Below are 26,519 nucleotides of genomic sequence, written 5' to 3'. Positions count from 1 at the left end.
TGTTTTCCCCTTGCTGCTTTTAATATTCTTTTTATTTAATTTTTGATAGTTTGATTAATATGTGTCTTGGTGTGTTTCTCCGTGGAATTATCCTGTATGGGACTCTCTCTGCTTTCTGGACTTGATTAACTATTTCCTTTCCCATATTAGGGAAGTTTTCAACTATAATCTCTTCAAATATTTTCTCAGTCCCTTTCTTTTTCTCTTCTGGGACCCCTGTAATTCGAATGTTGGTGCATTTAATGTTGTCCCAGAGGTCTCTGAGACTGTCCTCAATTTTTTTAATTCTTTTCTCTTAATTCTGCTCTGCAGTAGTTTTTTCCACTATTTTATCTTCCAGGTCAGTTTTCCGTTCTTTTGCTTCAGTTATTCTGCTATTGATCCCTTCTAGAGCAGTTTTAATTTCATTTATTGTTTTGTTCGTCACTGTTTGTTTGTTCTTTAGTTCTTCTAGGTCCATGTTAAAGGTTTCTTATATGTTCTCCATTCTATTTCCATGATTTTGGATCATCTTTACTATCATTATTCTGAATTCTTTTTCAGTTAGACTGCCTATTTCCTCTTCTTTTTTCAGGTCTGGTGAGTTTTTGCATTGCTCCTTCATCTGCTGTGTGGTTCTTTGTCTTCTCATTTTGCTTAACTTAACGGTGATTGGGGTCTCCTTTTCACAGGCTACAGGTTTGTAGTTCCTGTTGTTTTTGGTGTCTGTCCCCAGTGCCTAAGGTTGGTTCAGTGCATTGTGTAGGCTTCCTGGTGGAGGGGACTGGTTCCTGCGTTCTGGTGGATGACACTGGATCTTGTCTTTCTGATGGGCAGGTCCATGTCTGCTGGTGTGTTTTGGGGTGTCTGTGGCCTTATTATGGTTTTAGGCATCCTCTCTGCTAATGGACGGGGTTGTGTTCGTGTCTTGCTAGTTGTTTGGCATAGGGCTTGCTGGTCGTTGAGTGGAGCTGGGTCTTGGCGCTGAGATGGAGATCTCTGGGATATTTTTGCCGTTTGATGTTACATGGAGCTGGGAGGTCTCTTGTGGAGCAGTGTACTGAACTTGGCTCTCCCACCTCAGAGGCACAGCCCTGATGCCTGGCTGGAGCACCAAGAGCCTGTCATCCACACGGCTCAGAATAAAAGGGAGAAAAGGGGAAGAAAGAAAGAAGAAGGTAAAATTAAAAAAGGAAAATAAAATAAAGTTATTAAAATAAAAATAAAGAATAATTATTAAAACAATTATTTTAAAAAATTAATAAATTTTTTATTAAAAAAAAGAGAGGAAGATGAGAGCAACCAAACCAAAAAGCAAATCCACCAATGATAAGAGTGCTAAAAACTATAATAAAAGGGCTTCCCTGGTGGCGCAGTGGTTGAGCGTTCTCCTGCCAATGCAGGGGACACGGGTTTGTGTCCCGGTCCAGGAAGATCCCACATGCCGTGGAGCGGCTAGGCCTGTGAGCCGTGGCTGCTGAGCCTGTGTGTCCGGAGCTTGTGCTCCACAATGGGAGAAGCCACAACAGTGAGAGGCCTGCGTACCGCAGAAATATAATAATAATAACATAAAAAAGTTTAAAAACCTATAATAAAAATAAAATACAGACAGAACCCTAGAACAGATGGTAAAAGCAAAGCTATACTGACAAAAACACACACAGAAGCATACATATACGCACTCACAAAAAGAGAAAAAGGGAATAATATATGTATATCATTGCTCCCAAAGTCCACCTCCTCAATTTGGGATGATTCATTGTCTATTCAGGTATTCCACAGATGCAGGGTACATCAGGTTGATTGCGGAGATTTAATCCGCTGCTCCTGAGGCTGCTGGGAGAAATTTCCCTTTGTCTTCTTTGTTCACACAACTCCTGGGGTTCATCTTTGGACTTGGACCCGCCTCTTCGTGTAGGCCTCCTGAGGGCGTCTGTTCTTTTTTCAGACAGGACAGGGTTAAAGCAGCAGCTTATTCTGGGGCTCTGGCTCACTCACGCTTGGGGGAGGGAGGGGTACGGAGTTCGGGGCAAGCCTGCCGCGGCAGAGGCTTGTGTGATGTTGAACCAGCCTGAGGCACCGTGTGTTCTCCTGGGCACTTTGTCCCTGGATCACGGGACCCTGGCAGTGGCGGGCTGCACAGGCTCCTGGGAGGGGAGGTGTGGATAGTGACCTGTGCTTGCACACAGGCTTCTTGGTGGCGGCAACAGCAGCCTCAGCATCTCATGCCCGTATCTGGGGTCCGCGCTGATAGCCGCAGCTCGCCCCCGTCCCTAGAGCTCCTTTAAGCGGCACTCTTAATTCCCTCTCCTTGCGCACCAGGAAACAAAGAGGCAAGAAAAAGTCTGTTGCCTCTACGGCAGCTCCAGACATTTTCCCGGACTCCCTCCCGGCTAGCCGTGGCGCACTAGCCCCCTTCAGGCTGTGTTCCCGCAACCAACTGCAGTCTTTTCCCTGGGATCCGACCAAAGCCGGAGCCTCAGCTCCCAGCCCCCACTGGTCCTGGCGGGTGAGCAGACAAGCCTCTCGGGCTGGTGAGTGCTGGTCAGCACTGATCCTCTGTGCGGGAATCCCTCCACTTTGCCCTCCGCACCCCTGTTGCTGTGCTCTCTTCCGTGCCTCCAAAGTTCACCGCCCCCACACCGTGTCCACTCCCGTCTCTACCCGCAAAGGGGCTTCCTAGTGTGTGGAACCTTTTCCTCCGTCACAGCTCCCTCCTACTGGTGCAGGTCCCATCTGTATCCTTTTGTCTCTGTTTTTTCTTTTTTGTTTTGCCCTACCCAAGTACGTGGGGGGTTTCTTGCCTTTTGTAGATCTGAGGTCTTCTGCCAGCATTCAGTAGGTGTTCTGTAGGAGTTGTTCCACATGTAGATGTATTTCTGATGTATTTGTGGGGAGTAAGGTGATCTCCACGTCTTACTCTTCCACCATCTTTAAGCTCCCCTCTCCGTGACTCTGTTTAATTGTTTGAGGACCTGCCAGACCATTTTCCTAAGTGGCTGCACCATTTTATATTGTCACCAGTTGTGTAAGGCTTCTGATTTCACCACCAGCTTGCCAACACTTGTATTATCTGACTTTTTGATTCTAGCCATCCTTCTGAGTGTAGAGTGATATCCCATTGTGGTTTTGATTTCCTGATGACTGATTTTCTTTTTTAAAAAATTAATTTATTTATTAGTTATTTTTGGCCTTGTTGGGTCTTCGTTGCTGCACGTGGGCTTTCTGTACTTGTGGCACACGAGGGCTACTGTTCGTTGCGGTGTGCGGGCTTCTCATTGTGGTGGCTTCTCTTGTTGCAGAGCATGGGCTCTAGACACTCGGGCTTCAGTAATTGTGGCTCGGGAGCTCTAGAACACAGGCTCAGTAGTTGTGGTGCACGGGCTGAGTTGCTCTGTGGCATGTGGGATCTTCCCGGAGCAGGGCTCAAACCCCTGTTCCCTGCATTGGCAGGTGCATTCTTAACCACTGCACCAGCAAGGAAGTCCCAATGACTGATTTTCTTGACAACTAATGGTATTGAGCATTTTTTCATATGCCTATTGGCGATTTGCACGTATTTTTTGGAGGAATGTCTGTTTAGATCGTTTGCCCAATTGTTAATTGTTTTTTAAATTATTAAGTCATAAGAGTCCTTTATATATTCTAGATGCAGGTCCGTGATCAGATATATGACTTGCAAATATTTTCTCCCATTCTGTGGGTTTTTTCCTTTTCTCAGTAGCATCCTTTGAAGCACTTTTTTTTTTTAACTTTTATGAGGTACAATTTATGTATTTTTCTTTTCTTGTTCCTGCTTCTGGTGTCATATCTAATAACTGCCAATCCAAAGTCATAAAGGTTTACTCCTATGTTTTCTTCTAAACAGTTTTATAGTTTTAGTTCTTACATGTAGGTCTTTGATCCATTTTTAGTTAACTTTTGTATGTGGTATGAAGTAGGGTCCAGTTTCCTTATTTTCCATGTGGCTATACAGATCCATTTTTTTGAAAAAGCTATTCTTGGGAATTCCATGGTGGTCCATTGGTTGGAACTCTGTGCTTTTACTTCTGAGGTTGCGGGTTTAATCCCTGGTCAGGGAACTAAGATCCTGAAAGCCATGCGGCACAGCCAAAAAGGAAAGAAAATAAGTTATTGTTTCCCCATTGGATGGTCTTTGTCTCCTTGTAGAAAATTGTTGACCATAGACCCATGGAAATGTTAGTCTCCAAATATGTTCTTTTTCTTCTTTGTGTGTGTGTGTGTGTGTGTGTGTGTGTGTGTGTGTGTGTGTGCGCTCTTCTTTTTCAAGATTGTTTTGGCTATTCTGGATCCCTTGAATTTCCACATGAATTTTAGGATCAGCCTGTTAGTTTCTGAAAAAAGAAAAAAGCCAGCTGGGATTCTGGTAGGGATTCTGTTGAATATATAGATCATTTTGAGGGGTATTGCTATTTTAACAATGTCAAGCCTTCTAATCCATGAACATGGAATATTTTTCCATTTATTTACATCTTCCTTAATTTCTTTCAATGATGTTTTAAAGTTTTCAGTGTACAAGTCCTGCACTTCTTTAATTTAATCCTAAATAGTTTATTTTTGATGGTATTATAAATGGAATTGTTTTCTTAATCTTATTCTCATTTTGCTCATGGCTATTGTATAGAAATAGAATTGATTTTTGTACATTAATATTATTAAACTTCTTTATTAGTTCTAATGGTATTTTACTGGAATGCCTAGGAATTTTATTTACAAGATCACATTGTGTATTAATAGTTTCACTACTTCTTTTCCAGTCTTGATGTTTATTATTTCTTTTTCTTGCCTAATTTCTTTAGGTAGTACTTACAGTACAGTGTTGAATAGCAATGGTAGGGGTGGGCATATGTGTCTCTTTCTTCATCTTAGAGGGAAAGAATCCAGTCTTTCACCATTAAGTATGTTTTTAGCTGTGATTTTTTCATAGATGCCCTTTATCTGGTTGAGGAGGTTCCCTTCCACTCCTAGTTTGTTAATTGTTTTTATCATGACAGTGTTTTATCAGGTTTATTGGATTCTGTAAAATGCTTTCCACCTCTATTGAGATCATCATGTAGTCTCTGTTTTGTTGATATGGTATATTATATTAATTGGTTTTCACTTGTTAAAGCAACCTTACATTCCTGGGAAAAATCCCACTTGATCACACTGTATAATTCTTTTATATGTTTCTGGATGCAGAATACTAGTATTTTGTTGGGTATTTTTGTGTCTATATTCATAAGAGACCTTTGTCTAATTTTCTTTACTTGTGATATCTTTGTCTGGTTTTGGTATCATAGTAATCCTGGCCTTATAACATAAGTTGTGAAATGTTCCATCCCTTTCAATTTTTGAAAGAATTAGTAAATACTTAGTATTAATTATTCTTTAAATGTTTGCTCCAGTCCTGTGGTGAAGCTGTATAGGCCTGGACTTTTCTTTTTCTGTAGTTTTTTTAAAAAATATTTATTTATTTATTTATTTTGGCTGTGCCGGGTCTTAGTTGTGGCATGTGGGATCTTTTACTTGTGGCATGCAGAATCTTTAGTTGCGGCATGCAGGCTCATAGTTGTGGCATGCGAACTCTTAGTTGCGGCATGTATGTGGGATCTAGTTCCCCAACCAGGGATCAAACCCAGGCCCCCTGCATTGGGAGTGTGGAGTCTTACCCACTGGACCACTAGGGAAGTCCCTGTAGTTTTTAAAATTACTAATTCAATGTCTTCCTTCATTATACATCTATACAGATGTCTGTTTCTTCTTGAGTCAGTTTCAGTAGTTTGTCTTTCTAGGAAATTGTTCATTTTATCCAGATTGTCCAATTTATTGGCATACATTTTCTTTTTTTTCTTTTTTTTTTGCTGTACGCGGGCCTCTCACTGTTGTGGCCTCTCCCGTTGCAGAGCACAGGCTCCGGACACGCAGGCCCAGCGGCCATGGCTCATGGGCCCAGCTGCTCCGCAGCATGTGGGATCCTCCCAGACCGGGGCACGAACCCGCGTCCCCTGCACCAGCAGGCGGACTCTCAACCACTGCGCCACCAGGGAAGACCCTTGGCATACATTTTTCATTGCATTCCTTTGTAATCCTTTTTATTTCTCTAAGGTTGGTAATGATGTCTCTTTTTTTGTTTCTGATTCTAGCAATGAGGCTTCTCTCCTTTTTTTCTTAGTCAATCTAGCTAAAGTTTTGTCAATTTTGTTTGTCTTTTTAAAGAATCAGCTTCTGGTTTCATTAATTTTCTCTATTGTTTTCCTATTCTCTCATTCATTTCCACTCCAATTTTTATTATTCTCTACCTTCTACTTCTTTGGGTTTAGTTTGCTCTTAACTAATGTGGAGGGTTATATTATTGATTTGAAATCAATTTTTCCTTCTTTTAAGTTTCATTTTATTTTTTTCCAAGTTTATTGAGGTATAATTAACATACAGCACTATATAAGTTTAAGGTGTACAGCATATTTTCTGTAAAGATATAATTAATTATATGTGTATATGTTTACCAATCTAATTATATGTTTATGAATATAATTTTCCATCTAAGCACTTTAGCTGCATCCCATTAGTTTTATTATATTGTGTCTTCATTTTCAAAATATTTTCTAATTTCTCTGTTGATTTGTTTTTTCACCCATTGGTTGTTTAAAAGTGTCTTGTTTACTTTCAATATATTTGTGAGTTTCCCAATTTCTTTTTTCTTATTCTAATTTCATTCCACTGTGGTCACAGAACATACATTGTATCATTTTATATTTTGAAATTTATGGAGGTTTGTTTTATGACCTAGCATATCATTAATTCTAGAGAATATTCTATATGCATTTGAGAAGAATGTCTATTCTGCTGCTGTTGAGTGTTCTCTAAAGGTCTGGTAGTTCTAGTTGGCTTACAGTGTTTTTCAAGACATGTTTCCTTCTTGATCTTCTAATTGTTCTAAGTATAATTCAATTTAATAAAGTTCAAGAACACCCAACTATATCAATAATTGCATTAAATATAAATCATCTAAATCAGAGGTCAGGACATGTTTCTTAAAGACCCAATAGTAAATATTTTCAGCTAACAGGCCATAGGGTCTCAGGCACAACTACTCCACTGTGCCATTATAGGCAGGAAAATAGACATAGATAATATTTAAACAAATGAACATGACTGGATTCCCAGAAAACTTTATTGCCAAACAAGCGGCCAGCCCATAGATTGTAGTTTGCTCACCCCTGGTCTAAACACACCAATTAAAAGATCAAGAAAAGAAATAAAGAATGTCAGATTGGCTAAAAAATCAACACCCAAAACTACATGCTGTCTATAAGAAACCCACTTATATATGAATACATAGGTAGGTTAAAAATAAAAGGAATTGAAAAAGGTACACTATGCAAACACTAATCCAAAGAGAGCTGGAATGGCTATATTATCAGAGAAGACACTTTAAAGCAAGGAATATTACTAAGGATAAAGAGGGATATAATGAAAAAGTGGTCAATTAAACGTGACAACATAACTATCCTAAATTTGTAATGTACCAAACAACAGAGCTTCAAAATACATGAAACAAAAACTGATAGAACTGAAAGGAGGAATAGACAAATCCACCCTATGGTTGGAGAGAGACTCCAATACAGGAGTCAATAGAATAAGTCAACAGATACTCAACAAGGATATAGAAGACATAACTAACACTATCAACCAACTTGATCTAATTGACATTTATAAAATGCTCTACCCAACACCACCAGAATACACATTTATTTTCAAATGCACGTGGATCATTCAACATAGGCCATATGCTGAACCATAAAACAAACCTGAAAAGAGTTAAAAGTATTGAAATCATGCAAAGTATTTTCTCTTACCATAATGGAGTTAAATGATAAATTTATAAAGTATATGTAAAATATATTTTACAGTTATATTTTTCCAAATATATATTTGGAAACTAAACAACATACTTCTAGTTGATATAGAGGGAACATATATCAACATATTAAAGGCCATTTATGATGAACTCACAGCTACCATCATACTCAATGGTGAAATACTGAAAGTCTTTAAGATCAGGAAGACAACAAGGATGCCCTCTCTTGCTACTTATATTTAACATAGCAATGGAAGTTCTAGCCACTGCAATCAGACAAGACAAAGAAATAAAGTGCATCCAAATTGGAAGGGAAGAAATAAAACTCTATTTCCAGATGACATGATACTATATATAAGAAACCCTAAAGTCTCCACCAAAAAAGTATTGGAACTAATAAATGAATTCAGTAAAGTTGCAAGATACAAGATTAATATATAGAAATCTGTTGCTTTTCTATACACTAATAATGGACTATCAGAAAGATAAAGCAAGAAAACAATCGTGAATAAAATCACATCAAAAAGAATAAAATACCTAGGAATAAACTTAACCAAGGAGGTGAAAGACCTATACTCTGAAAACTGTAAAACATTGATGAAGGAATTTGAAAATGATACAAAGAAATGGAAAGATATCCCATGTTCTTGGATTGGGAGAATTAATATTGTTTAAAATGTCCATACTACCCAAAGTGATCTACAGATTTAAGGCAATCCTTATCAAAATAACCCATGACATTTTTCACAGAACTTGAACAAATAATCCTAAAATTTTTATGGAACCACAAGAAACCCCGAACTGCCAAAGAAATCTTGAGAAAAAAGAACAAAGCTGGGGTATCATGCTCCCTGACTTCAGACTGTACTACAAAGCTACTGATACTCAACAAGTGTATAGAAGACATAAATGACACTATCAACCAACTTGATCTAATGGATATTTATAGAATGCTCTACCCAACAACACCAGAATACACATTTATTGTAATCAAAACAACACATTTATTTGTAATGAAAACAACATGGTACTGGCAAAAAAATAGACACATAGATCAGTGGAACAGAATAGAGAACCCAGAAATAAACCCATGCACCTACGGTCAATTGATCTATGACAAAGGAGGCAAGAATATACAATGGAGAAAAGACAGTCTCTTCAATAAGTGGTGCTGGGAAAACTGTACAGCCACATGTAAAAGAATGAGATTAGAACATTTCCTCACACCATACACAAAAATAAACTAAAAATGGATTAAAGACCTAAATGTAAGACCTGAAACCATAAAACTTCTAGAAGAGAACATAGGCAGAACACTCTTTGACATAAGTCATAGCAATATTTTTTGGATCTGTCTCCTACAGCAAAAGAAATAAAAGCAAAATAAACAAATGGGACCTAATTAAACATAAAAACTTTTGCACAGCAAAGGAAACCATTGACAAAACGAAGAGACAGACTATGGAATGGGAGAAAATATTTGCAAATGATATGATCAATAAGGGGTTGATATCCAAAATATATAAAGAGCTCATACAACTCAGCATCAAGAAAAAAACCAACAAACCAATTAAAAATGGGCAGAAGGGCTTCCCTGGTGGCGCAGTGGTTGGGAGTCCGCCTGCCGATGCAGGGGATGCAGGTTCGTGCCCCAGTCCGGGAGGATCCCACATGCCGCAGAGCAGCTGGGCCCGTGAGTCATGGCTGCTGAGCCTGCGCATCCAGGGCCTGTGCTCTGCGATGGGAGAGGCCTCAGCAGTGGGAGGCCCATGTACCGGAAAAAAAAAAAAAAAGGGCAGAAGTCTTAAATAGACATTTTTCCCAAGAAGACATACAGATGGCTAACAGGCACATGAAAAGATGCTCAGCATCACTAATCATTAGAGAAATGCAAATCAAAACCACAATGAGATATCATCTCACACCTGTTAGAATGTCTACAAATAACAAATGTTGGTGGGGATGTGGAGAAAAGGGAACCCTTGTACAATGTTGGTGGGAATGTAAATTGGTGCAGCCACTGTGGAAAACAGTATAAGGTTCCTCAAAAACCTAAAAATAGAACTACCATGTGATCATGCAATTCCCTCCTGGGTATATATCTACAAAAAAAGAAGACAATAATTCAAAAAGATATATGTACCCCAATGTTCATAGCAGGATTATTTACAATAGCAAAGATACGGAAGCAACCTAAGTGTCTATCAACAGATGAATGGGTAAAGAAGATGTGGTGTAATATATAAAATGGAATATTACTCAGCCATAAAAAAGAATGAAATTCTGCCATTTGCAACAACTTGGATGGACTTAGAGAATATTACCCTTAGTGAAATAAGTAAGACCAAGAAAGACAAATACTCTATGTTATCCCGTATATGTGGAATCTAAAAAATGAAACAAACCAATGTACATAACAAAGCAGAAACAGATTCACAGATACAGAGGACAAACTAGTGGTTGCCACTGGGGAGAGTGAAGTGGGGAGGGGGCAGGACAGGAGTATGGGATTAAGAGATGCAAACTACTATGTATAAAATAGATAAGCGGGGCTTCCCTGGTGGCGCAGTGGTTGAGAGTCTGCCTGCCAGTGCAGGGGACACAGGTTCGTGCTCCGGTCCGGGAGGATCCCACATGCCGCGGAGTGGCTGTGCCTGTGAGCCGTGGCCGCTGGGCCTGCGCGTCCGGAGCCTGTGCTCTGCAACGGGAGAGGCCACAACAGTGAGAGGCCCGCATACCGCAACAACAACAACAACAAAAAAAATAGATAAGCAACAAGGATATATTGTACAGCACAGTGAAATATAGCCATTGTTTTGTAATAACTTTAAACTGAGTGTAAGCTATAAAAATATTGTATCACTATGTTGTATACCCAAAACTAATATAATATCGTAAATCAACTATACTTCAATTTAAAAAACATACTTTTTAAATAATCAAATGGGTTGAAGAGAAATTCGCAGGGAAATTAGAAATAGTTTGAATGGAAGTAAATGAAAACACAGCATATAAAAATTTGGAGGGGGCTTCCCTGGTGGTGCAGTGGTTGAGAGTCCACCTGCCGATGCAGGGGACACGGGTTCTTGCCCCGGTCTGGGAAGATCCCACATGCCGTGGAGCGGCTGGGCCCGTGAGCCATGGCCGCTGAGCCTGCGCGTCCGGAGCCTGTGCTTCACAACAGGAGAGGCCACAACAGTGAGAGGCCCGTGTACCGCAAAAAAACAAAACAAAAAAAATTTGGAGGATACAGCTAAAGCAGTGTTTAGACAAAACTTTGTAGAAATAAATGCCTCTTTTAGAAAAAGAAAGATCTTAAATAAGCCTCCACCTTAGGGAAAAAATTAGCAAATTGAACCAAATCAAGCAGAATGAAAGGAGTAATATAAGAGCAGAAGTCAATAAGATTTAAAACAGAAAATAATAGATAAAATTGATGAAACCAAAAGCTGTATTGTTGTTTTTGTTTGAAAAGATCAGTGCAGTTGAGAAAACTCTGGCCAGGCAGATCAAGACACAAATTAACAATATCAAGAATGATAGTGTAGACATCACTACAGATGCTGCAGACATTAAAAAAAAGATAACAAGGGAATATTCTGAAGAAATTTATGCCCATTAATTTGAAGGGTTAGATGAGATTGACAAATTCCTTGAAAGTCAAACTACCAAAGCTCCCACAAAAAGAAATAGATAACCTGAATTGTCCTACACCCATTGAATTCATAGTTTAAAATCTAGTAAAACATGAAAAGGATAATAGATTATAACCAAGTAAGTTTTATCCTGGGTTCAGCATTGTAAACTCAATCATTTAATTCACCATATCAACAGATTAAGTGACAAGACTCAACATCCATTTATTATAGAAACTCTCAGCTAAACAGGAATAGTAGGGAAGGAAGTTCCTCAAGCTGATAAAGACCATCCACAAAAATGAAACCTACAGCTAATGTCATTTTAAATGATGAAAGACTGAACGCTTTCCCTCTAAGGACATAAGTCAAGGATGTCTACTCTCACCACTCCTGGTCATCATCATCCTGGTGGTCCTAGCCAATGCAATAAGGCAAGCGAAAGAGTGGGAAAAGACATACATAGAGTGAAAAAGATCAAATAAAACTATCTGTATTTGCAGAGGACACATGATTCTCTATATAGAAAGTCCAAAGAATCTACAAAAAAGTTATGTGAACTAATAAATGAGTTAAGCAAGTCACAGTATACAGGTCAATATTCAAAAGTTGATTATAGTTATACATGCTGTCACTGAAGTTCAATAACAAAAAATACACATCAGTAGTGACAGAAGTCAAAATAGTTGTTAACTCTGCAAAGGTGGTATTGACTGGAAAGGAGCACGAGTGTTGGAAGTGTTCTATATCATGATCTGGGTAGTGGTTTGAACGTATATAAAAATTCATCACCCTGTTTGTTTAAGATTAATGCACTTCCCTCAGTTTATTGTATGTATGCTATACCTCCAAACTTTTGAAAACGTTAAGTCTAACAAGGGTGATTGGAAACCATCTCACATAGTATGGTAGATGCTACCTGATACAAGATTCTGCCCATGGCGATAACCAAGAAATATTGTTGACTGACTAAATGAAGCAGTTTGGAAACTTCCCCTTGCTTTGTTTAAAATAAAACCACAGTTGGTTTATATTGCACTGTATTTTCTGGTTAACTCAGTCATTAAAGTAAGGCAGGTAAACGTATTTGAATTAGATAGCAACAAGACTTTTCCAGGCTATTTAGGAATATCATCGTAATAATTTCAGGAAATGTAGACAACTCTAGTGAATGCATTTCAGGGTGTGAAAGTATTGGTGAGTTTATATATTTTAAAATGTAAAAGATCTGTCTACAGGAGCTGGGATAACCTTCAAATTATAAGTAAAATTAATTTTCCTCAATAGGAAAATCTCCCCAGAAGAGAGATTAGAATAGAAGAGAATGATAAAATGTAATCACAGAGAATGTTGCATTTTTGCCTCTTTCTTAGGGGACTTCTCAAGTGATCCATGTGAGACATTGCTTCTGCTGTATGAGTTTGAAGTTAAAGCCAAAATGAATGACCCATTACTGGACAGCTTCCTGGAATCAGTGTGGGAACTGCCTCATTTAGAAAGTAAAACATTGGAAACAATCGCATGTAAGAGCTGTATTTATGTTTTTGGAAGGCTGGTACCCATTTAAGTCGTACTACTTTTTTCTTTCTTCTCTCTCTTCTCTCTTTCCTCCAGGTGGGAAGCAATGTATCCTCATAGCACTTTGTTTCTCCTTCTCTAATGGCATTCTCGAACTATTTTGTATTATAATCGTTTGTGCATTTATCTTTTTCTTTAGGCTCCTTAGGGTCATGAGTAATAATTACTTGTATTTGTTGTACTTATAAACCCTAGCAAAGTGCATTGCTCATATTTATTTTATGTGTAGAATCGAATAATATAACTACACAATAGAGGTAGCTCAAACTTCAGAAAGTTAGTTTTGCTCAGCTAGTTAGAAATAGGCAATCAGCTGCTTCACTAATCAAAAGTAATACACTCTTAGCCGTTTATGAAAGTGTACAGAGAAATATTGGTGATATTTTTAACACAATTGCCAACCTCAAATTTGTCATTGGGCTATAAGTAGTATTGGGGGGCTCAGAGCCTCTATGAGGATATACTGCAAGAAATGGCCTCATTATGTTCCCTTTATATCTTTCACCCTCCTCAGGAGCCTATGTGTGGCTAATAAAGGTATTAGGTAGCCCCAAGTGCACAAGAGTCACATTTACCTTTCCTTGTCTTGCCAAGACAGAATTTCTAGACCTGTGGAGCTGGTGGCGTATACTTTATAGACATGTGATGGTGACCACTGTTCCTTGTATAATGGAACTCCAATTCTAGAGGCCTGGTAAATGCGTCTAGAAGTTTTAGGGGTTTTACCTCTGATACTTACTCTTATGTCAAGTGTTTCCTGTTTTTAATGTTAGGCAGAAACAGTATATTTAGTATAAATCTGTTTTTGATTAGTACCCTTTTACTTATCTGCTTTCTGTTTCCTTCTTAGTGTGCCCCTCCTTCACTTTGGTTCCTAAGATTATTGCTTCACCTGTATGACTATGCGCAGGCTTACAGAAACAGTAGGTTCTCTGTTGATGTTTGCTGAAGAAAAAATATAACCTGGTGATCCTACCATGTTACTCTGCCCAGAAAGTAGAAGCTATCTCTGAAAGCCACCATGGATTCATCATTTTATAAAATTCATTTTTGGGTTTTTGTCTTTGTTTATTTATTTGTTTTTGTTCATCTGTCTCAGGTCAGTTTCATTAGAGAAAGTCAGTTGTAACGTGGGATGAAAACTGTGATGGATGAGATTATGGTATTCACAATCTTTTTGCTTCCCTTCATGTAGCATTAGCAATGGAAATGCCTGCACACTATCCTTCTATTGCTCTAAAGGCCTTGAAAAAGGCTTTATTTCTCCACAAAAAGAAAGAATCAGTTGATGTTTTGAGATACAGGTTAGTAAATATAATTCAACACTGAATCCTAGTTTTATTTTTTTGTTGTTGTTTTTTTTTCTTTGCGGTACAAGGGCCTCTCACTGTTGTGGCCTCTCCCACTGCGGAGCACAGGCTCCGGTCACGCAGGCTCAGCGACCATGGCTCACGGGCCTAGCCGCTCCGCAGCATGTGGGATCTTCCCGGACCGGGGCACGAACCCATGTCCCCTGCATCAGCAGGCGGACTCTCAACCACTGCGCCACCAGGGAAGCCCGAATCCTAGTTTTTGATAGCCAAAAGTGCTATAGTCAATGTCCCATAAGTCAACAATCATACTCAACTGACTCAAAAGATGATTGGGCCACTCCTGTAACTCCTGGACTAAAAAGCCCTCAGAATAGCTCCATATTTAGAGTTGTGTGATAGACCAAGGCAAGGTAAAGGAGTCTGGTTTTCCCAAAGGAGAAAAGAGGGAGAAAGTTGCTTCTTTGTGTGAGCCTGTATATATAATAAAATTACTAATTAAGTACCTTTCTTTCATTCATTACTGAATATGCCAAATATACAGAAAAGTAGATTAATATAACAAACACGAGTGTATCCACCACTCAAATTTAACAGATGTTAACATTTTGCTACATTTGCCTCATATATTTTTTTCTAAGCACCTTTCTTTAAGGACCAATAAGTGCTGTACGTAATATAAAATAGTATTTATTGAAGATTTTATGTTCTCTACGCCTAGACATGGGGGAAAAATAGATATTGTGTGATTTTTCTCTGGAAAACTTCATTACAGTCTTCCTTTTCTGAGACATGAGAGAGTTCTCCTGGAATTACTCCCAATTTAAATCCCAATTCCCTTCTGCATTTGAGGATGTAACGAGATGCTTTAAAGTATCTGTAGATTAAACCAGCTCATAAAATATAGTAAACAGACACAACTCCTTAGTTCAGGAAACTAAAAAAAAAAAATATATAGTGAAAGACAACCATAGGCATAATAAAAGGAAGGATTGGTCAGCCCCCTTTATATCTTCAAAAATCTGTCTTCTGAGCTTGGAGGCCAGATAAAATTGAAGGAAGAACAGACGTGTTTTGAAGCTCTTAGTCTGGGATGAGATCCAGATTTTACTTATCTTAGCCATGAAGTCAATGATTTCTTTCCTTATGGGATGCGTTTTCTCTTTTTGATTTTCAGCAAATGTATGCACAGCTTGATTAACCTCTTCGTGCCAGATGGGGTGCCGAATGAAGAACTCTGTCCCCTGGAAGAAATTTGGGGCTGCTGTGAAGATGCTCTGAGCCTTATTAGCCACACTGTAAGTCAAACAATGATACTAAACTTTAAGCTAATTTTAAAGAACTAAATGATCTTATGTATTAGAAATTACATAGAATAATGCTTTTCGATATGAGTTTTAATGTAAATAAATTTGTATTAAAATGTGGTTACACACTATAAAATTTCCCTGGGTTTGTGAAATGTAAATAGTTAAAAGTAGAAAATTTCTAATACAGGTATACTATGGATTAGGTCGAAGTAGCAGTACCATCTGGCATTTTGAATTACTTTGTATTTTCAAAACCTGGTAGAATTATTTCCCTGTGATGAGACTAACCCTTTGAAAAAGTTTATTATTATTCTGCCACTTCTGAGACAGATGATAATAGAGTAGAAGGAACAATGAAGACCTGTGTTTTAGTCCCTCCTCTGCTGCTTGTTTTTCTTTTCAGTGCAGGTTTATTCAGTAATTTTTAGATCAGCTTTATTAAGATGTAATTTATATACTGTAATATTCACCCATTATATGTATATAATTCAGTGATTTTTAGTAAATGTATGGTTATGCAACTGACACCATAATCCAGTTTTAGAATATTTTCATTACTCCAAAAATTTTCCCATTGCCCATTTGCAGTCAATCCCTGCTCCCATTTTCAGGCCCAGGGAACCACTGATCTGCTTTCTAGCTCTATAGATTTTCTCATTCTAGACACTTCATATAAATGGAGTCATATTTGTGACCTCTTGTGTCTGGTTTCTTTCAGTTTAGCCTACTGTTTTTGAGGTTCACCCATGCTGTAGCATGTATCACTCTTTCATTCCTTTTTATTGCTGAATAAATAGAATATTTTTATAGGCTATTGAATTAGTATGTCACATTTTGTTTATCCACTCACTAGTTGATAAACATTTTATTTGTTTCCACTTTTTGGCTATTACAAATAATGCTGCTATGAACAGTTGTGTCTAAGTCTTCGTTTTCAAAGGTTTGTTTTCAATTTTCTTGAGTACATGAATTAATGGCTCATATGGTAACGCTCTAAACTTTTTGAAGAACTGCGATCTGTTTTCCAAAGTTGCTGCACCTTTTACATTCCTCCCAGCAGTGTATGAGGGTTCCAACTTCTCCACATCCTTATTAACACTTGTTATTGTCCATCTTTTTTATTATAGCCATTCTAGTGGGTATGTAATGGTAGTTCATTGTGGTTTTGATTTGAATTTCCGTGATAGCTAACACTGTTGATCATTTTTTCATGTGCTTATTGACCATTTGTTTATCTTTTTTGGAAAGATATCTATTCAATTATTTTCCCATTTTTTAAATTAGATTCTCAGTAAGTTATGTGTTCTTTATGTATTCTAGATACAAATCCTTTATCAAATATACTATTTGTAAATATTTTCTTCCAGTCTCTGGTTTGTCTTTTCATTTTCTTAATGGCAGCATTTAAAAAGCAAATATTCTGAATTTTGATGAAGACCAATTTATTATTTTTTCTTTTATGGGTCATGTTTTTAGTCATGATAAGAAGTCTTTGCCTATTCCAAATTTACAAAGATTTTCTTCTATGTTTTCTTGTAGCTTTTATAGTTTTATTTCTTACATATAGGTCTGTGATTCATTTTGAGTTAATTTTTGTTTATGGTGTATGAGGTAAGGGTCTAAATGGTTTCTCATTTGTTTGTTTTTGCATATGGATATTCCTCCTCTGCTGTTTGACTTCAGTTTTCTCATTTGTAAAATGGAAATAATACCTTTTCTGACTCCCATACTGAGGTTTTAAGGATCAATTAAAATAATAATATGTGTTGTGAACTTTAACAACTCATACACAGGTAAGGTAAGGTAGTATTGTTATTATAAGGGAGCTGTAAAATATTAAGAAGGTCAAATGGCTTGCTTAAAGTCACACAAAAGTCATTACTTGAGTCCATGTTAATATCCAGGGCTCCTGACTTGCCCAACTGCTTCTTCATATACAAACGTCTGCAAACCACAACAGATGGTGGAACAATATAGCAGGGTGACAACCTGGTACAAACTAGCATCATCTTACAGAAACCCAGAATTCTGGAGCTATGTAATTATGGCCTGTGTAAATTTAAGTTTAAAAAAAAACTTTAGCATTGAACATTTTGGAGATATATACATCTTTTTTTTCCCCTCATCTTAACTTTCTTTTGGGAAGAAGAGAAAATTAAATTTCTAAGCCATGAGCCTCATCTGGACCTTCAGATGTGTTTGCCATAGTAACAAATACAAACTAAAATTAAATTGTACTATAAATTCAAATTGATCAATTTCCATAGTTGCTATATAAGGCCAAAACTGCTCTGAGCATTTTGCCACTTTTATTCTGTCTAATGTATTACTGTTCCATCTCTCCGAATCTTGGGTTGCCTGTTAGAGAGGTTAATATTTTTTTAGTTTTTTGACCAGCCTCCCATCCATTATTGCTAATTCCCTGAAATATGATGGGATAGTTAGCTTTTCTATACAGAGATTAATTTAATAACCCTCTTGGCTCTTTACATAGTATATGTTGCTTTTTACTGTTTGATTGAATGTGCTATGCATCCCTTTTGTTTTAAATACTTGGAAAAAAAATTTGCCCTTATTTGACTTTTCTGATGACCAGTCACTCATTCATTATTTATTAAGCAGATAACCTTTATCAAGTGCCTCCATACAGTGGCAAAATGGCTATTGCACAAATATAAAACCTCAAGCCCACACTATCATACTTTACATTTTACAGAGCATTCTTACATCCATTATTTCATTTGACAGTCCGCCCCCCAGTAATTCTATGAAGTAGGAAATGCTGGTGTTATCCTTGATATACAAATAAGGAAATTTTTAAGATTCAGAAAAGTCAAGTTACCAATTTGCCTAAGTTCATATGGCTAATGAATGAAAATCAGAACTAGAACCGTCTGACCTCAGTTCCAGGGCTCTTTCCACCAGAACACACGTCTTATTTACCTGCTTTTGCTAGGAATTTCAGTTCAAAGGAGAGGCTCAAGTTGGTATCTAGTACACTTTTTGCCTAGCCCTATATCCCAAAGATTTTCTCCTCTTTTTTTAAGTTTTATAGTTTTATATTTTACATTTAAGTTCATAATACATTTTACGTTAATTTTTGTATGAGGTGTGAGATTTAGGTTGAGGTTCATTTTTGCTGTGCTATCCAGTTGCTCTAGCACCATTTATTGACAAGGCTGTCTTTCCTCCATTAAATTGCTTTTGTACTTTTGACAAAAAATCAGTTGGGCATATTTGTGAGTCTCTTACTGAGTTCTCTATTTTCTCTATGTGTCAGTCCCTCTGCGAGTACCTGATTACTATAGCTACACAATAAGTCTTAAAAGCAAGTAGAGTGATTGTACCCACTTTATTGTTATTAGCTATCTAGTTCCTTTGCCCTTCTATATTCATTTTAGAATAATCTTGTCTAAATCTACAAAAATTCCTCCTGGGATTTTGATAGGAATTGCATTAAACTGTATTTGTTTCCTAGAACTGTGATAACAAATTAGCACAAACTGGGTGACTTATAACAAGAGAAATTTATTCTCTCACAGTTCTGGAGGCCAGAAGTCTGAAATCAAGGTGTCAGTAGGCCATACTCTTTCTGAAGGCTCTATGGGGAGGATCCTTCTTTGCCTCGTCCTGTCTTTTTATGGTTGTTGGCAAACCTTGGTATTCCTTGGCTTATAGATTCATAACTCCAGTCTCTGTCACCACATGGCATTCTCCCTCTGTCTTTCTCTTTTTCTTATAAGCACACAGCCATTATTGGATTAAGGGTCCACTCTACTTCAGTATGATCTCAACTTAGTTACATCTGCAGTGCCCCTATTTCCAAATATGGTCACATGATGAAGTACCAGGAAGGACATGAATTTTGGGGGAGGACTCCATCGAACCTAGTACACTTTATATCAAGAATTGACATCTTTAATTATATCTCAATTTAAAAATAGAATTGACATCTTTATTATACCGAATCTTCCAATCCATGAACAGGGTATATCTCTTCATTTATTTAGATTTTTTATTTCTTTCATCAGCATTATGTAGTTTTCAGCATACAATTCCTGTACATGTATTGTTAGATTTATATCTAAGTGCTGTGGGTTTGTTTTTTTTTTTTGAGTGATCGTAAGTGGTGTCCTGTGTTAATTTCTAGTATGAAGAAATGCAGTTGATATTTCTGTGTTTATTTTGTATCCCACAACCTTGCTGAACTCACTCATTTCAGGAATTTTCTTTGAAGATTCCTTAGGATTTCCTATGTAAACAACCATGTCATCTGCAAATAGAGACAGTTTTATTTCTTCCTTTCCAATCTATGTGCCTTCTCTTTCCTTTTCTTGCCTTACTGCACAGACTAGAACTTTCAGCACCATATTAGTTAAGAGTAATGAGAGTGGATATTCTTGCCTTGTTCACTCTCTTAGGGGGAAAACATTCAGTCTTTCACCATTAAGTATAATGTTAGCCATAGGATTTTTGTAGAAGCTCTTTATCAAGTTGAGGAAGTTCCCACTATTCCTTTTCTCTGCTAGTTTCATGAATGAGTATTGAATTTTGTCACATGCTTCTCCTGCATCAATTGATATGATCATGTGATTTTTCTTCTTTAACCTGTTAATATGGGGGATTACATTGACTGATTTCAAATATTGAACCAGCCTTGCATCGTTAGAATAAACCCCACAGGGTCATAGTGTATAATTCTTTTTTTTTCTTAGCATTTTTATTGGAGTATAATTGCTTTACAATGGTGTGTTAGTTTCTGCTTTATAACACAGTGAATCAGTTATACATATACATATATCCCCATATCCCTTCCCTCTTGCGTCTCCCTCCCTCCCATAATTCTTTTTATATATTGCTGAACTCTGTTTGCTAGCATATTGTTAAAGATTTTTTATCTAGATTCATTGGTCAGTAGTTTTTTTTCTGTACAGTCTTTGGTTTTGGTATCAGGGTAATACTAGATTCATAAAATGAATTGCAACGTGTTTCCTCATATTTTTGGAAAAGATTGTGTAGAATTTATGTCAGTTCTTTTCTTAATGTTTGGTAGAATTCTGCAGTGTAACTGGGCCTGGAGATTTTTTTCAAGAGTTTAAAACTACATATTCTATTTCCTTAATAGTTATAGACTGTTCACATTATCTATTTTATATTGGGTGATTTCTGATAATTTGTGTTTTTCAGTGAAGTGACCCATTTCGTCTAAGTTGTCAAAAAATTTTTTATATATAAATTGGTATGACCAAGGCTGACAACATCAGCATTTTATTTTTTAAAATTTATTTTATTTATTTATTTTTGTCTGCATTGGGTTTTTATTGCTTCATGCGGGCTTTCTCTAGTTGCAGCAAGTAGGGGGCTACTGAGCAGGGGCTACTCTTCGTTGTGGTGCATAGGCTTCTTACTGTGGTGGCTTCTCTTGTTGCAGAGCACGGGCTCTAGGCACGTGGGCTTCAGTAGTTGTGGCATGCAGGCTCTATAGAGGGCAGGCTCAGTAGTTGTGGTGCACGGGCTTAGTTGCTCCATGGCATGTGGCATCTTCCCAGACCAGAGCTTGAACCCATGACCCCTGCATTGGCAAGCGGATTCTTAACCACTGCACCACCAGGGAGGTCCCCTAAGTTGTCAGATTTATATGTATAGAGTTCTTTGTATTATTATTCCCTTATTATTCTTTTGATGTGTGCAGGGTCTGTAGTGATATTTACTGTTTTATTCCTGATATTGATAATTTACATCTTCCCTTCTTTTCTCTCTGTCATTCTTGCCAAGAGTTAGTAGATTTTATCCACCTTTTCAAAGAACCATCTCCTCCATTGATTTTCTTTATTGCCTTTGTATTTTCAGTGTTGTTGATTTCTGCTCTTTATTATTCACTTCATTCTGCTTGCTTTGCATTTAGTTTGCTCTTCTTTTCTAGGTTCTTGAGATGGGAACTTAAATTATTGAGACCTTTCCTCTTTTCTAATGTATGTATTTAGTGCTGTAAATTTCCCTCACTGAGCTGCTTTAGCTGTAGCCCACAAATTTTGCTATATTGTATTTTCATTTTCATTTACTTCAATGTATTTTTTTATTTCCTTTGAGACTTCCTCTTTGACCCATAGATTACTTCGTAGTGTGTTGTTTAGTTTCTAAGTGTTTACAGATTTTCCTGTTACCTTTCTGTTACTGAATTCTAGTTTTATTCCATTGTGGTCAGAGAACACAACTTGTATAATTTCAGTTATTTAAACTTTTTGAGATTTATTTTATGGCCCAGGATATGATCTTAGTAAATGTTCCATGGGCACTTGAAAAGAATGTGTATTCTGCTGTTGTTGGGAGGAGTAGTCTATAAATGTTGATTAGATCTCACTGGTTCATGGTGTTGCCAAGTTCTTGTATACTTTTCCTTATTTTCTGGCTAATTGTTCTATTATTTGTTGAGCAGGCACATTAAAATCTTCAACTATAACTGTGGAGTTATCTAGCTCTTCTCACTCCTATTGGTTTTTGCTTCATATTTTATAACACTTATTGGATGCATGCACATTTATGATTGCTATGTCTTCTTTGTGGATTTCACCTTTTATCATTGTATAATGTTCCTGTGTGTCTCAAGTAATTTTCTTTGCTCTGAAATTACAATAACTAATATAATATTGCTACTCTTGCTATCCTTTGATTACTGTTTATATAATATACCTATTTCCATCCTTTTATTTTCAGTCTGCCTATAATGTTATATTTGAAGGAAATTTCTTGTAGCCAGCATATAGACAACACATTTTTTAATCCACTTTGCCAATCTCTCTTTTTTAATTTTCTCTCTTTTTTAATTATGTTAAAAGTTTCAGGTGTACAACATTATAATTCAACACTGGTATACACTACAAAGTGATCACCTCAAAAAGTCTAGTTACCATCTGTCACCATATAATTGGCTCCCTTTACCACTTTTGCCCAATCCCCAGCATTCTTCCCCTCTGGTAAACACCAATCTAGTCTCTGTATCTATGAGTTTGTTTTCAATTTCTTTTGTTTTTCATTTGTTTTGTTTTTATTTTTTAGATTCTACATATGAGTGAAATCATAGCCTATTTATCTTTTTTCTTCAGACTCATTTAGCATAATGCCCTCAATCCATGTTGTCACAAATGGCAAGATTTATTCATTTTTATGACTGAGTAGCATTCCACTGTGTGTGTGTGTGTGTGTGTGTACACACACATATACACATATATGCCACATCTTTATCCATTTATCCATCCATGGACGCTTAGATTTCCCCATATCTCAGCTATTATAAATAATGCTGCAACGAACATAAGGGTGCATATATCTTTTTGAATTAGTGTTTCATATTCTTTGGATAAATACCCAAAAGTGGAATAGTTGGATAATATGGTAGTCCTAGTCTAAATTTTTAAAAGAATCTCCATAATGTTTTCCATACTGGCTGTACCAATTTACATTCCAAACAACAGTGCACAAGGGTTTTCCTTTCTCCACGTGCTCGTCAACACTTATTTGTCTTTTTGAAAATAACCATTCTAACAGGTGTAAGGTGGTATCTCATTGTGATATTGATTTTCATTTCTCTAATAATTAATGACGTTGAGCATCACTTCATGTATGTGCCTCTTGGGCATCTCTATGTATTCTTTGGAAAAATGTCTACTCAGGTCCTCTGCCCATCTTTTTTTTTTATAAATTTATTTATTTATTTATGGCTACATTGGGTCTTCGTTGCTGCACGCGGGCTTTTGTCTAGTTGCAGTGAGCGTGGGCTTCTCATTGCACTGGCTTCTCTTGTTGCGGAGCTTGGGCTCTAGGCACACGGGCTTCAGTACTTGTGGCATGCAGGCTCACTAGTTGTGGCTCGCGGGCTCTAGAGCACAGGCTGAGTAGTTGTGGTGCATGGGCTTAGTTGCTCCACGGCTTGTGGGATCTTCCCAGACCAGGGATTGAACCTGTGTCCCCTGCATTGGCAGGCGGATTCTTAACCACTGTGCCACTAGGGAAGTCCCTGTTTTCTTATTATTAATTACTGCCTGTTTTTTCAGCTTAGAGAATCCCTTTAACATTTCTTGTAGGGCCTTCTTAGTGGTATGAACTCCTAAAGGAGTTAAAGCTTTTGCTTATCTGGAAAACTCTTAATCACTCCTTCAATTCTGAGTGATAACCTTGCTGGGTAGAGAATTCATGATTGGAAGTTTTTTCTTTTCAGCACTTTGAATATGTCATGCCACTCTCTTCTGACCTGTAAATTTTTCTGCTGAAATATCTGCTGACAGTCTTATGCGGTTTCCCTTGTTATGTAGTAAGTTGTTTTTCTCTTGCTGCTTTTAAGGTTCTCTCTTTATTTTTAACTTTTACCATTTTAAGTATAATATATCTTGGTGTGTTTTTTGGGGGGTTCATCTTATTTGGAACTCTCTGGGTTTCCTGGACCTGGATGTCTGTTTCCTTCCCCAGATGGAGGATGTTTGCAGCCATTATTTCTTCAAATAATTTTTCCAGCCCTTCTTCTCTCTCTTCTCCTTCTGGGACACCTTTGATGTGCATATTAATACTCTTGATGTTATCCAAGAGGTCCCTTAAAATATCTTCACTTTTTTAAAATTCTTTTTTCATTTTGCTGCTCTGAGTGATTTCTATTGCTTTATCTTCCAGCTCACTAATTTGTTCTTCTACTTCATCCAGTCTGCTGTTAAACCCCTCAAGTGTATTTTTTAGCTCAGATATTACTTCTGTTTGCTTCTTTCTTATATTTTCTCTTCCAGTATCCTCCCAAGTTTGGTGAGCATCTTTGTGACCATTACTTTGAACACTTTATAAGGCAGGTTGTTTATGTCCATTTCATTAAGGTCTTTTTTCTGGGGATTTGTTCTTAGGTTTGGAACATATTCTTCTGTCTCTTCATTTTGTCTGACTCTTTGTTTCTCTATGTATATTAGGCGAAACAGCTACCTCCCCAGGTCTTGAAGGAGGGTTCTAGTGTAGCAGATGATCCATGGGGCCTGGAAACACATTCTCCCCTGGACATCAGAGCCAGACACTCAAGAGGTGTCCCTTGTGTGGGCTCTTGTGGGGCCATAGCTGCTAATGGGGAGGGTGAGGCAAGGTGTGTGTGCTCACCCCCTTGATTGTAGCATAGCTGTTTCATGGAAGGTTGGGGATGAGGCACATGCCTGGCCTGGTTGCAGAACAATTGTTGCATGGTGTGGGGGTGGACTCAGGGTGCTCTCATGGCCCAGTTGTGGTGAGATTGCTGCACAGGTGGACAGTACACAGGGTACCCGCCTGGTCTGATTGCATCGCAACTGCTGCGCTTAGGCGGGGGAGGGGGGGTAGTGCTCTCACCTGGCCCAGGTGTGGTGCAGCTGTGTGTGAAGTGGGTGGGTGCTCAAGGTGCTCACCCAGTCGGGCTGTTTTGCAGGGTGTGCAGAGCATGCCCAATGGTGTAACCAGGCTAGAGGGAGGGCACCAAAAATGACACCTGCCAGCTCTGTCATCACCAAGTTAGGATATGATTGCAAAATGTTGTCAGCCACAAAAAGACAACCCTCAGAATGGGAGAAGGTATTTGCAAATGAATCAATGGACAAAGGGTTCATCTCCAAAATATATAAACAGCTCATGCAGCTCAATATTAAAAAAACAAACAACCCCATTAAAAAATGGGCAGAAGACCTAAATAGACACTTCTCCAAAGAAGACATACAGATGGCCAAGAAGCACATGAAGAGCTGCTCAACATCACTAATTATTAGAGAAATGCAAATCAAAACTACAATGAGGTATCACCTCACACCAGTTAGAATGGGCATCATCAGAATATCTACAAACAATAAATGCTGGAGAGGGTGTGGAGAAAAGGGAGCCCTCTTGCACTGTTGGTGGGAATGTAAATTGATACAGCCACTGTGGAGAACAGTATGGAGGTTCCTTAAAAAACTAAAGATAGAATTACCATATGACCCAGCAATCCCACTACTGGGCATATACCCAGAGAAAACCACAATTCTAAAAGACACATGCACCCCAATGTTCATTGCAGCACTATTTACAATAGCCAGGTCATGGAAGCAACCTAAATGCCCATTGACAGACGAATGGATAAAGAAGATATGGTACATATATACAATGAAATATTACTCAGCCATAAAAAGGAACGAAATCGGGTCATTGTAGAGACGTGGATGGATCTAGAGACTGTCATACAGAGTGAAGTAAGTCAGAAAAAGAAAAACAAATATCGTATATTAACGCATATATATGGAACCTAGAAAAATGGTACAGATGAACCAGTTTGCAGGGCAGAAATAGAGACACAGATGTAGAGAACAAACGTATGGACACCAAGGGGGGAAAGTGGTGGGGGGAGGGGTGGTGTGATGAATTGGGAGATTGGGATTGACATATATACACTAATATGTATAAAATGGATAACTAATAAGAACCTGCTGTATAAAAAAATAAATTTAAAAAAAGAAAAGAGAGGCTTCCCTGGTGGCGCAGTGGTTGAGAGTCCGCCTGCCAATGCAGGGGACACAGGTTTGTGCCCCGGTCTGGGAAGATCCCACATGCCGCGGAGCAGCTGGGCCTGTGAGCCATGGCCGCTGAGCCTGCGCGTCCGGAGCCTGTGCTCTGCAACGGGAGAGGCCACAACAGTGAGAGGCCTGCATACCGAAGGAAAAAAATAAGCAAAGAAAAATGGTGTCAGCCAATGCTTCCGTCCCTGGGAAAAGTCTCAGGAGGTTCCTGCCTCCCCAGCAGCTACTTTAAGATTAGTAAGTGGGTCTCCCTTACTTATAGTTTAGGTGCTTTTCAAACTGTTGCTTTTTCTCTGGATCTC

The 26,519-nt window shown here is 37.9% G+C and overlaps 1 protein-coding gene across 1 annotated transcript in view; it reads left to right on the top strand.

Moving 5' to 3' along the window:
* Positions 1-26,519, top strand: part of TEX11 (testis expressed 11) — a gene marked incomplete at both ends in the record, with an annotated part of 339,328 nt that overhangs the window by 281,504 nt on the left and 31,305 nt on the right. The window contains 3 exons of the mRNA XM_082865110.1: positions 12,849-12,998; positions 14,249-14,357; positions 15,541-15,661. Of these exons, the coding sequence (XP_082721236.1) occupies positions 12,849-12,998; positions 14,249-14,357; positions 15,541-15,661 (380 nt within the window). The remainder of the gene's footprint in view (positions 1-12,848; positions 12,999-14,248; positions 14,358-15,540; positions 15,662-26,519) is intronic.

This window comes from Leucopleurus acutus, assembly GCF_964270905.1.
Source record: "Leucopleurus acutus genome assembly, chromosome: X".
Lineage (NCBI taxonomy): Eukaryota > Metazoa > Chordata > Mammalia > Artiodactyla > Delphinidae > Leucopleurus > Leucopleurus acutus.
This window is presented reverse-complemented; position numbering and strand designations above follow the sequence as displayed.